General features: G+C 32.2%; 1 protein-coding gene across 1 annotated transcript in view; it reads right to left on the bottom strand.

Annotated features, from left to right (window-relative positions):
- Positions 1-4261: 4261 nt before the first annotated feature.
- The window catches only part of LOC107446456 (uncharacterized), a 92224-nt gene continuing 82794 nt past the window's right edge, over positions 4262-13691 (bottom strand). Inside the window, exon 13 of the mRNA XM_087156470.1 lies at positions 4262-4345. Coding sequence (XP_087012596.1) covers positions 4262-4345 — 84 coding nt within the window. The remainder of the gene's footprint in view (positions 4346-13691) is intronic.

The raw sequence follows: 13691 nt of genomic DNA, 5'->3' as shown, positions 1-13691 counted from the left end.
TGTCTCAAAAAGGTGTAATAAAACTAAAAAAAGAAATTATTTCAGTAAAGTATGTTAGTTTCGTTTTATTTTGGCGTTTCGAATCTGAAGAAACATAAAAGAAAATAAGCGACGGCAGAAATGATGGGCATCATAATGTCGCTTATTATACTCTCGCGGTGTGAACGCTATTGTATTGCGTTATTTTAAAGATATTTTCCAACGACGCTTATGATATTCAGAACGTATTTGGCAGGAAGCCGACATTTGTAACTCTGTTGTGGTTATTCACTTTTTACTTTTTCACCAGTCATCAAATATAAATGAAAAGATTTTTCTTACGATTTTATGGTATTCCAACGGTTTTATTTTCAGTAAAATCTTTGCCGTATTTTACAAAGCTTCTTTGATTTCAATGAATGTGAAAATAAAGTATAAGCATGCTGTTATAATTCGCATAATAATTATGCTATTGAATATAGTAAAACACTACATTTTTATTTCAAGTAAAGAAGTTCTATAAATACAAGTTGAAATACTATAGCTTATATGGTACGGTACTTTTATATACGTCGCTCTAGAACTGTACAATGAGCTATTGGCGACTGTCAGGGAAACATATTTGAGGAGGATCAAGAGACAACTTACATACATGCCATCCCGTTTTCCAGGGAGTACACATTCACGCTCCATTCATCCGCAGATCGTAATTTTCACCTGAACCAGAGCACGATAGATTTCCGATCCAATACCCCCAGAGGTATTGATTTGTTATGGGAACTTGGTGGACTTGGTGACCCCGACAGATTTAGGGTGCACCAGTTACCATTTTTGTCCGCAGGGATCTAAATTACGAGCTCTGAGTCATGGGCCCAATGCCCTACCAGCCAGGTCCCTATAACTAATATGACTGTACACAAACTAGCTATTGATAATAAAAGGTACGTTATTGGTGTTAATTTAATATTAGTTCTAACGTTAGGTTATTGATAGTAGTAGAGAAAAGATATGCTTCTCGTATTTGGAAGAGTAAGATCGCTATTACTCATTCTATTGCTCGAATTTCATGAAAATTTAATATTAATATAAATATGCTAATATTATGTGTGTTACACGGATGATGTTAGAGATAGTCGAAGAGAACTCATGGTATTGTTAAAAGCAAAGAAAATTCGTAGGCTTGAGTAGAGATATTTAGGACTAGCAGATATTTGCTATTGAGACCTAGTAGGTTAAAGGTATGCTTTTGGTGTAAATTGAGTGAAAATGTTAAGTGTGCGTGATTCGTATTAATAAACTAAAGGCCTACTACTCGTATTTTTAAATGTCAGTTCTTTATAATTCGTTTTACTGCAGTTATTTCATAAAAAATTATAAGTATGCTATTATTAATTGCATTGCAGGTATGCTAAGAGACATGTTGACAACTACTGTTCACCAAAGGGATGTTGAATCAAGGACAGCCCTTAGCGTTGTGCAGGGATGGACCCTCTGAAGGGTTTTATCCAGCCCTCAGACAGAATTTTAACTTGCCGTCCCGTGGCGAATATAAACAATATACATCCATTTTCTTTTCTTCTTTGTACGAAGCTATTTTTTTTCTTTTGTTTTCAACGAAGTACTGATGACCTTTTTACTTTCTCCATTTTTGTTCTACAAAACATCAATTAATGGAAATAGTTAGCACAGACAGCTTCAATTGGTAGAATGTTGAAAGCAGAAATTCTCGATAGAAATTCTCCAACGAGCGTTTGTATTTCTCGAGGAGCAGACATATGGAATTTAATGTAGATGAATTGCTCTTCACATGTGGTAGATTGTGCATTTTAAGCTCCAGCGAGCAGAATTTTCTGCGGCTTATGTTCTAACATTATTTATTGCGTATGGAATGATTGTGCACACATAAAATCATTGTAAATAATGATGTAATTATTAAATGTATAAAATGGCTACTGACTTTTAGAGTTATTTGTAAAAATTTTTAACCCCAAAATAGCTACTAAAAATGCAAAGTTGATTTAAAATTCAGTGCCATGCGTTCAATGATGAATGGACCTAGAAACATTTTTTTACAGTTGTAGAAAATAAACCAGAATGTCTTATCGGCAACAAAGCTGTAGCAGTTCTTAAAGAATACAACATTAACCGACATTTTACAGCCCAACACAAGAATACCAATTACGAAGCGCTGTCTGAATGTGAAAAAAGACAAAATGCAGAAAGTTTCCTTAAAGAATTATCAGGCCGACCAAATTTTTTCAAGAAGATAAAAAGTGTCCAAGAAGCAGCTACGCATGCAAGTAACATTGTATCATACAATATTGCTAAAAATAATAAATCTCTCGGTGATGGGAAGTTTGTTAAACAATGTTTCAAGTTTGTATATTTTATGTCCAGACACGAGAAATAATTTTGAGGCTGTAAGCTTATTGCGAAAAGCGGTGACTTCTAGAATCGAAGCCATTGATGAGAGCTTTGAAATTACTGAGGTACTGGCGCGTTTGCGTTTTTTAAAGTGAACTAACACCGGATGTGATATTTTTCGTGAGTTTCAAGAAAGGTTTTTAATTTTATAAGTGGCCATTTCAAAGGTATGTAATATTTTGACTGATGGTGCAATAAAGTATGACTGGAAAAAATCTGGATTCCTTGGACTCTTTAATCAAAACTATTCCGGGAATAACGTTAGTTTTCCACAATGTGTTATACACCAAGATGCTCTGTGTAAATCTGCATTGAATATGAAACCTGTGCTAATGCAGTAGTAAAGCTATTCGATTTCATTGGCGTACTCACGGGTAACTCCAAGATTTTCTTCCGTCCGTGCAATCTGAATGCTCTAATGTACTTCATTGCATGAAAGTAAGGTGGCATAGTGCAAGATTTGTTTACGAGCGAGTTTGGCAGCTGAAGGACGACATTGTGTCGTTCTTCCATGAGAAACAGTCTTCAGCAGAGTGCAAAATATTAGCAGATACAGAATGGCTTTCAGATTTTTCACAGATCTTCTTTGTCATATGAACAACTTGAATGTTGAAGATGCAAGGGAAAAATCAATTCATCGATGATATCTGGGCGCATCTCAAAGCTTTTAAACTGAAGCTTAATCTGTTTGCTGGGCAGCTAGCTAAGAACGACTTATTCCTCAAGGTTAAATTCATTACCCTCAGTAAATAAGGAAAAGTTTAAGAAATACAGATGGGTGACAAAATGATACGAGCACCTGTGAAATATCAGAAAATCTTTATTAATAGGGAGTTGGACCACCCTTTGACTGAATTACAGATTTAATACTACGTGGAATCGATGCATAAAGGTCATGGACAACGTTTAAAGGAGTATTAAGCCATTCCTCTAGCAAAGCGGCCTCTAATTCCAAAAGATTTGATGGAGGTGGGAATCGGGAACGAAGTTTAGACTCCAAATATTGCCACAAATGTTCAATAATATTTAAGTCCGGAGACTGAGGGTGCAAGGCGAGATGCTCAACTTCATTGTGATGCTCTTCGAACCATGTTTAAACGCACCTAGCGGTGTGGATAGGGGCGTTGTCGTCTTGAAAAATCGGTCGCTCTCCAGGGAATACAGTCTGTACAAAAGGATGATTTGATTCTCCCATGCAGACGTACTAGTGGCCCAAGACCACACCATCATATCGCACCCCAAACCATAATGGAGCCACCTCCATGTTTCACAGTTGGTAAGAGGCATTCGGGATCAAACGCTTCTTTGGGTGATCTCCTGACATAAACGCGTCCGATGGTCTGAAATAAGGTGAAGGATGATTCATCGGACCATATTACCTGCTGTCACTGCTGTGGGGACCAGCCTTTGTGACCTCTACGCCACTGACGGCGATTGAAAGCATTATTTGCTGTCACCAAGGGTTTACGAATTGCCACTCTCCCATAAATGTTCGTTGCATGAAGTTCTCTTTGAACAGTACTTGTTGAAACAGGGTCCTGAAGATGACTGTTCATGTCTGATGTTATCTCGGATAACGGTTGCTTCTGTTTTCGAGCTATTACGCGCTTCAAGACACGTCTATCCCTATTATCAAGCTTTGATTTTCGGCCACTGTTTTGCTTTGAAGACTTCGTCTTACCTTCTTTCATGTATGCTGTCAAAACGGCTGATATAGTACTTCTTGCAAACCCTAAAAGGTTTGCTGTTTCTGTCACCGATGCTCCACTTAAACGAGCCCCAACAATCATCCCTCTCTGGAATTCTGACAGATCAGACATTTCCCCTTATAAAAGCTAGTTAGATAAACTCATGCAACTCAGGTGACTAATGTTGAGAGACTGATGGCTTCCTCTTCACGATCACTAGGTGACAGACTTCTGTTGTAGGTGGCACGGCTGTACTGCAGGTGTGAAATAAGTCACACTTTTTTACAGGTGTTCGTATCATTTTGTCATCCATCTGTATGAAGATGGCTTGAAAAAACTACATTTTGAATTTAATTTCAGATGTCAAGATTTCAGTGTCATTCAAACAGAATTAGATATTTTTGCAATGCCTTTCAACGTAAATTATGAAACAGTGAGGTAGGATTTGCAGCTTGAATTAATTGAGCTGTAATCTAACGATCATCTGAAGCAGTTGTTTCTAAATATGACAAAGTTTGAACCTTGGAGACATTCCTTTCAGAAGTAGACTAACAGACAGGCATTTCGTCTCGTTCCTTAAAATAAGCACATCTCACTCCGAACCTCAATATAAGGAACTTTTAAAAATTAAATCTCAATTTCATTCATCTCATTCAATATTTAAATTAAAACTTGTAAATCGTTTTTTTTTAAAATTATTATTTTAGAAGTTTCTACAGGACCAACCAAACTTTCTTTTTCTAGAGTTTTTGCCTTCGACCAAAAAGGTATGACCATCCCTGGCTTACTGGAACACCTAGTAACTTTACACCTCTTGGATAAAAGTAACTTCAACCGTTTTGGTATTTAGTAACACAAATATTTATAATTACTATAAGATATGATACACATAAGATTCGGTTATTTTGCGAGACAATATCAAGTAAGAATCATTGAGTTAGGAATTATATATGTACCGTGAGGCAAAGAAAATGGGCCCCCCGAATTACTTATGATCTAATGATCGGATTTTCACGTTCTAGGACTCAATCTTTATGGCTCAAAGGAGTGAGCTCGAATACGCTAATCATGTGGGGTCACTCCTTTGCAGACGATAACTAAGTTACGAAAACAGAAACAAAAGCGTACTTTCTCTGAATAAACATTTTTATCAATAGATTCAGCTTTATGACTCCCAAAATATTCTGCGTAACAGCAACCTGGGAAATATGGTCCCAATAGTTTGGTCAGAAGTGCTCTCCAAGGTTTGAACCCCTTAATGTTAATTTTATTTTTTGTGTATTTCGCTGAATCTCAAGACCTTTTTAAGCGCATTGAAAAGTTTTTGCCCACAATTATGAAATTTGTTTCGCCAAAAATTATTCCATTAAAAAATTTTTTTCGTAAATATTTATTATTTTTATTATCTTATTAATAGAAAATTCGAAAGAAAATTTAAGTTGTAAGGTGCAAAATGTTTTGCATCCTTTTAAATGATGTAGTTTTATACAGCAAAATACAAAATTTGAGCAAAATCGGTTGAATAGTTCCTGAGAAATCGAATTCAGACTATCTGACTGCTTTGAAAATGAGACGTGTAGCACAGGGGAAAATTAAGACTAATTAGAAAAAAAGCTTAACAAAACCAAAGCTGATGGAAATTATACTACACTTTTTTAATTCAGTTTACAGAGACTTAAGAACTGAAATATTTATATCTTTATTACGCAACTGACAAAATGCGTGCATATTTTAAATGCGAATTTATTTTTAATAGTAAATTAATAAAGCAGAAAATATATATATATATATATATATATATATATATATATATATATATATATATATATATATTGAAAGAATTAATATATATATATATATTTATTGAAAGAATTAAAATCGTTGTGAAAGAATATAGAATGTGTCACTAAAGAGAATTGATATTTGACGGGCGTGACTGACTCGAAATGGAATGGAAAGAACAGCTGCTAATGTAAAGAAATGCCACGTTTTAACAACCAATCAGGATTGAGATACCCACTCTACGTCACATGCAGGTGTCCCATTAAGTAACAAAAAAAAAAAAAAAGACTTTTCACGTTATGCATTTACAGTTACAATAATTTTTTTTTAAACTTTTGATATTAAAAATTCAAATATAGTCTTTAAGATCGCTTAGGTTTCTTGAATTTAAAATGTGTTTAATTATTGTTTGCGATGAAACAGATTAAAAGGCTCCCAAAAAACAAATCATATTGAGTAATTTTCGATTCTCTGTACAAATGGGAATCAAATTGACTCTCTCGGATGTCAAATTAAAGAGGGGAAAAAAGTCTCCTTTCAATTCCATTTCTTTTTTTTTTGTTTCCAGAATTGATGTCGTGAGTTATCAACCCTTCATACATCACCTCCAAGAAATTGAGTTTTCTATCTTTTCTTCTCCGAAAAAAAAATCATTGAAATAGTTTGAAACTTAACTATATATAGTGCAATATTTCACGAAATTTTATTATTGCGATCATATTGTTTTATTTAATACATATTTAAGAATCTTATAGTTAGTTTTGGTACCTGTTAGAAAACTCATCTAATATTTGCTTGACATTTGATAAGTCGATTGGTTACTTATCACTGAGTAATTACCATGCATTTTGATATAAATCAAATATAATTTAATTGATTGATGAATTATTTTCTTTAATGCAAATATTAAACGTGTCTTAATAAAGTTTTGAATATTTAATTCATAAATTCCAATTGATAACTTTCATCCTTCAGAAATTACTATGCATTTTGATAAAAATCACCTAACATAATGCAAATGATTAATTATTTTTATTGATGCAAATGTTCAATGTGTTTTCTTAATAAAGTTTTGATTGTTAAAGATTACGATAGATTTCTTTATTCTCTATATTTCCAATTTATTTTGGTTTTTGAACCCTAAACGATCGACTTTCTTTTGGTGGAACCCCGAAACTTAATGAATGAATTTCGTCAGTCAATGTAGAGTGTATTAAATAACGAAAGACTTATTATTTTGAAAATACGTATTGATCTAAATGTGAGTAGTGGTAGCTCAGGGTATAGAGCCTCCCAATGAGGTGAAATGGATTTGAATCTTAGCGATAAGTCTTGGTTTTTTCCTTCGAAAATATATTTTAAATAAAATAAAGTATGTCAGAAAATAGTCAGTATATTGTATGGGAAAATTGCTACTATGGTCATTAATTGACAAAAATGTAGAATATTTTCCTCATATAGTTGACTAAAAGTCGAATTGTACTGTAGAGAATATATTTTACAGTAGTATTTTCCTCAAAAATTTCCTTAACCTTTTACATTGTTTTAAAAATGAAAGCATTCAAAACGTAAATATTATATTTCAGTCAAGAAAGCAGGTCTTGACGTCATATAGAAGTTGAGAATGGCTACTATATTCATCTATTAACAAACATTGTGCCTACTTTTTCCATATAGTTTATTGTAAAGGTTGAATAATACTGTTGAGACTGCAATTAATAGAGATATTTACTTCACTTTTCTTTGGCCGGATTGCCAGATGGGCAGGACGTTAGGCCTATGTCCAATAGGGCATGAGTTCCATTCCCAACTGCTGAAGATTTCCTTTAAACAAAATGGTGACTGGTGCTAAATCTGCCGTGGTTACAAGTTCTCCAATTTCTTATGACAAATAAATACCTCTGGAAGTACTGGATTGCAAATTAACCGTCAAAATCAATGGTTCATGTCAAAATTATGATCTGCGGATGGTTGGATGGCATGTGATTGCGCCCTCCCTGTAAAACAGGCTATGACATGTGTATGTGGCAGATATTGAGTTCTTCACTATGGACGGCACCACTGGGAAACAAGAAGAAGCTCATCCTCTAACTTAAGATAGACTTGTCAATATTGGCAAGTAACATAAGACAACTACAACTTCATTTGTTAAAAGTTTGTACAGTATTTTTAATAAGTGAAAGCACAGAACAATCAAGCCAATGGTGCCTAGTCTTTGCAGCTAAGAATAACAATCTTAAACATACATTTATTTGATCAAGAGGTCTATTGTGTTAACTACATTGTTATAATTGTGATTATCTATTGTCTTTAAAGTAACTCTTACGAATAAGATTTCCATCGTCGCTATTAACACAGACTTGAATAAGAGCTGTTTTAGATCAAGGATTAGGGCTCTTGACTGCAATTGAGGGGACATAGGTTCGAAATCCAGCGTTGGCTGGTCTTCCGCCACCCGTACACCCCAACCACAGACGGATTATGGGTTAGAATATCCTCGCTTTCGAGCAAACTGTAGAAGGCTTTCATGGTGTTCTCTTTGTGTAACGAAAATTAAGGATAGTTTCATCAAAAAATCAAAATTGAACTCAAATCTAATATTCTGGATTCAAAGTTAGAAGTTACGGAAATGAACTTCTATAGTCATTAACCCAAAAATATATGTCGGCTGTTCAACTCCTTTTGTGAAATAAAATAATGAACAATTATTTTTGTAGTTTTAAAACGTTTTGAATGAAATATAAGCAATAAATAATCACAAAACATTACTTTCAAAAATGTTTCATTTCTTTGAATTTAGGTTTTATTGTATGTTTTTCTTTGGTTTGTTTGAGCAATTTTTCTTCACTTATAAGGAAACAGTTTGTTTTTGATCCGTTTAATGTTTGCTATTTGTCAGATTTATTAGTTTTCGTTCACATTTTAGTTTTTATAAGGAAGAGTAAATACCCACATCAAAACTTTAGACTAAAACTCTATTTTATTTTCGCAATATACGAAAAAAATGTTGGAACAGAAACCTTGAAAAATTTATTATATGCCCCAGCCATTAAACATAAATGAGTTTTTATCAAACAAAAAAAAATCTCATATTCGAAAGAAATTTTCAACATTTTAAGCTGTAATAAATCATTTCCAGATAAAAAAAATTTATATCTAAAACTTTTTTTCGATTCATAAAAAATAGATTTAGTTTTTAATATCAATGCATCGACAGATTTTCTTCTTTAATTCTGTTATTTTCTTGATTCAGAGAATAAGAATAGATATTTACAATTTTTTTAAATTGATTGGAATACTAAGTTTTTTTAAAAAATCATTCAAAGGTAAGCAAATTTGGGAATAGGAGTGATAAAAAATTGTTTTCATACTTTTTCATTTTAAAAAATTTATTGAATGAAAGAGTAATGGTAATAAGTACTGAGTAGTATGAAACTAATAGAATAATTAACTCTCCTCGGATTAAGTATGGATTTGTTTGTATTTGAACTTTCAAATTATTTTTATTGTTCTAATAATGATAAAAAAATTGTACTTCAAATTATAATCATTGTTTATAACGATACTTATTTATTCATAATAATATTAAGTATTATAATTAAAAACATCATATACACTTTGCTCGTAAACCCCTGTGCTATATGGTCAATTATTTTTGCCTCTGGGTGCAAACCAGATAGTTCCTGCTAATTATTCGTTAAATTTAGATTCAAATTTTTTAATCAAGATATATGGCTAATTTATTAACGATTGCTAAAAGTACTTAAATGTTAACTTATGCTTTTCAGACCCCAGCGAAAAGGTTTAAGAAAAAAATCAGTAGTCTTTTATAGGCAGCTAAAATTTCGTTAACATAAGAACTATAGTATAAGGCTATACGTAAAGATTGTTATAACTAAAATAAATATTTATCGTGGAGCTCTAAAATGTTTCAGGTTTGTAAAATACATTCGGGGGAAAAAATTTTTGAAAAATATAAAATGATCAATGCAAAAATTAACATTGAAAATAAAAATACTTTAATACGGAAAGAAATAGAAATGAAATGACACTTTTATTGAATTCAACATTCATTTAACAATATTCTTTATTAAATAGACTTTCTCCAATGAATACCACTTTAACTAAGCTTAAACTTCATAAAAGAACTATGCTTAAAATGCACAAAATTATAGCACAAAAAAACCGTCTTTATAAAATAGTATGATGTATATTTTTTGAAAGCAAATGCCATTTGCAATATGGAATTAAATATAACTTCAACTGCCTATTTCTGCGTCTACAGTACTTCTCTTGTAAAATATGAATGGAAAATCAAAAATGAAATTTAATAGGCTTTTTCGAAGTACGGAAAGCAACGACATCTTTTAAATAAATGGAAAGTGACAGATACCTCCAAGCACTGGAATGAAACAAGAAAAGTTTGCATAGAAAATACAATACCAAAACTTGACATTTTGAACTTGGAAGCAGACATGTTAAGCCGTAGACGACTTTTATTTGACAGGAAATTTCCAAAAAAACAAAGAACTTTCGAAGAGTTTTTTCTCCTATATTGCCTCTTTTCAGTTTAGCGAGAAATGGAGGATGGGGAATTTTTAAATTTAAATTCTTAGTTTTGCTTTGTTAATAAAATACGACAAAAATGAGATATATTTATAATAACATATTTAAAAAAAATTAAGGGATAATTTTATATTCTTTGTGCAATATCACTATTGATAACCTCGAAATTAAAAACATAAAATGTCAGTTTGTCTGCGGTCAAGAATCTGTCTAAAAAGAGGTCATTTTATTTAGAAAGTACGTTTTCGTGTCAGATTCAGTAAAATAGAATATCGCCTGCACCTGTTATTTAGCACGTTTGAGGTTAGACTCTCAAACCTTTAAATTGAGTCTTACTTTGTGAAAATTCAATTATTAAATCAAAAGTTATTAATATTTTTTGGGACCTGTATAAACATAATATTTCTTTTCAAAATTCATATTACTGTATCTATAACGCAGAGTAATAATAATTTTAATCATTCGATGAAGATATCCGAGGAAGTAAGAAATTCTTTAAAGAGTTTTATTTAAACGAATAAACAGTTAAACAGAAACTGCAAAACAAAAACTGTAAAACAGAAATATCGAGTCAGAAGGGCATTTATATTGTTTTGACTTCCGTCAAATAACTAGTATCACTCTTTTTTTAGCAACATTATTCTAAACGAATAACGGGCCAGAATAGCCTGGTTGGTAAGATGCTGGACTCACGTTCGTGAGAAAGGGTCCAGCTGGCCGAAGACTCGTCGTACAGTTAATGGTGACTGGTGCACTTTATATCTGTCTGGTCACAGAGTCCTCCATGCATCACAACAAATCATAACTCTGGAGATACTGGATTGAAGTAAGATCGTTCTCAGTTTCAGGACAAAATTAAGCTCCGGGGATAAATGGATGGATGTATGAATATGTCTGCCCTATAAACGGGTGTGACGTATGGGTGTGGAAGAAGTCAATTTCTTGGCCATTTTATGAGCGATCCACTGTGACATCATCGCAAAGCTTTTTTTAAAGTTTCTTTTTGACCTACGAGCATCAGAGACTTCTAGCAGCACTAAAATAAAACGGTTAGTGAACTGTAGATTTGAAGAACTGATCTTCCACAATAAATAATTTACCGTTTTTGTAATATTTTGCTAACTTTAGCTCGGTTATGCTTCTAACATGAACCAGTAATACTTCTCTTAGATCTATAGCTTTGAAAATGTAATTTTTTATTTCATTTCAACAAAAATTATTGAATTAAGATCAACTTAAATAAATAAATAATCATGTTTAAATTCATATATTTTTTGTATTGTGATTTTTAACAAAAAATTTTCTGAACCTTTCTATTCTTTTCTCTTAGATTCCAGTTCTGTTGTTTGAAAATAGTATTTCTGTCATAATTTCATTTCTCGAGTTTATTTAATTCTGTTATGTAATAAATTCCACTATATACAAAGAAAAGATAATATTACATTCATAATATAAGAAAAATAAATTAGTCTTTCTTGTGTTATTATGGTAACATTGACTTAGCTGTATGTAACCCAGGAAAAAGTGATTATTAGAAAAAGTTAGGTATCATGCTGTTTTAATTTTCCTTTTTTGGAAAAAATGGAATGACGAAATTCATTTCCTTAAAGAAGTGACGATAGTTATTTCGCCATTTTGACGAAATATTCACTGGGATTATGTATCAGGAAACGGTTTCTCACAAACGAAAAAAATTTCGAGAATTTCAGTGTCCAATTGTTTTGCAATGAAAGTGTTTAAACTGACACCCAATTTATTATATATACTCATACTAGTGGGCTGCGCCCCCTGCTCGCTAACGCCCGCCAACACCCAAAAATTGCTACGCAATCTTATATAGTTTGCTTCGCAAACCAAGCTCGCTTCGCTCGCTACTAACTTAGGTACGTTGCAAATGCACAAAATTCTAAGAATTCAAACTATCATTCAAATCCATATAACAACTTTTTTTTAAAATAAAATGACATCTTTTAGTAAATACTAAGTCATTAAAATAAATTTGAATTCAAATATATGACATGTAATTCTTTAAGCCTATTAGAAATGTGCTATAGTATAAAATCTTAAGATAAAATTTCAAAAACTGATATCTCCTTAAAAAAAGTTAAAATTTTGGCTATAATTAAGTCTATTAAAAATTGAAATAAGTGAATTGCAATGGAAAAACCTGCATAAACAAATAAATTCTTGTAAAACAAATAAATTCGTGATATAAATCAAAAATCGTCAAATAAATTCGCAATATAAAAATTCGTGAAAAAAAGCGCTTTCGACAAAATACTAAAATGGAGATCTATCGAATCGACAAAGACTACTCACTTCTGCCTAACTTATGCTCTTTCTGGTTATTTCAGTTACCGTTTTTAAAAGCGGTATAAGTTGAGCCATCTCATCTAGATTTGGCATGTGACATTTTTAGCGGCAATCATTGGTCGATTTTCCAGCGTTGCCTTTCGGGGAGTTGTAAAGAGGCTTTTCGCCGTGCAAGAGAAATATATAGATAGATTTTATTTTAACCCACCGACGGTTCTGCACGTAGAAAGTCGTACTTTTTTTTACGCTCGCAAATGGTCGTGAACGTAGAAAACCTCCCTTCATTTTTCTCCTATAGATGGTCCTGCACGTAAAAAAAGCCTCTGATTTTTGTCCGGCGAAACGGCCATGCACGTGAAAAGTCGCTAATGCTTTCCCCCTTACTTGCGGAAATGGGCGTGAAATTCACTCCCTTCTCAGCTATGGTTAATTGATGTCCACTCCATCACCTGAAGGGTAGAAATACTCAATACACAATAGAGTTTGCTTTCGAAGAAAATGCGAAAGGATTTTCGAATATATTTAACTGAAACATTTTTTTTTAGTATAAAAAGGAAAGAAAAAAAATAAAGAAATCGGTATGGGAAGAGAATTACATGACAAAATAGAACTAATTTTCATCTAATGTTAATTCGCAAAGATTAAAATTGATTTTAAAAAAAGTAAGAGGTTAAAATTGACTCAATGCAGTTGATTGATTTTAATTTTGAAAATATAGTGCAATAAATCTCGGTAAAAGTGATTCACCTAAATGTATGAAAAATAAGAAAATGATATATTTGAAAATAATGCTTATAAATGATTTACATATAGTATTGTCTTCCTTGCCTTGGAATTTTATATAATAACCAGTATAATAATATTGTGACGTTTAAGTTTCAAAAAGTTTCTGCATATCTAATATTAGGTGAAATGTATCGTAATTTGTTTTTTCGCATT

The sequence above is a fragment of the Parasteatoda tepidariorum genome, chromosome 2 (assembly GCF_982258835.1).
Source record: "Parasteatoda tepidariorum strain Cologne lab strain chromosome 2, Ptep-v5.0, whole genome shotgun sequence".
Taxonomy (NCBI): Eukaryota; Metazoa; Arthropoda; class Arachnida; order Araneae; family Theridiidae; genus Parasteatoda; species Parasteatoda tepidariorum.
The sequence above is the reverse complement of the archived record's forward strand: the minus strand, read 5'-3'. Positions and strand labels throughout refer to the sequence as shown.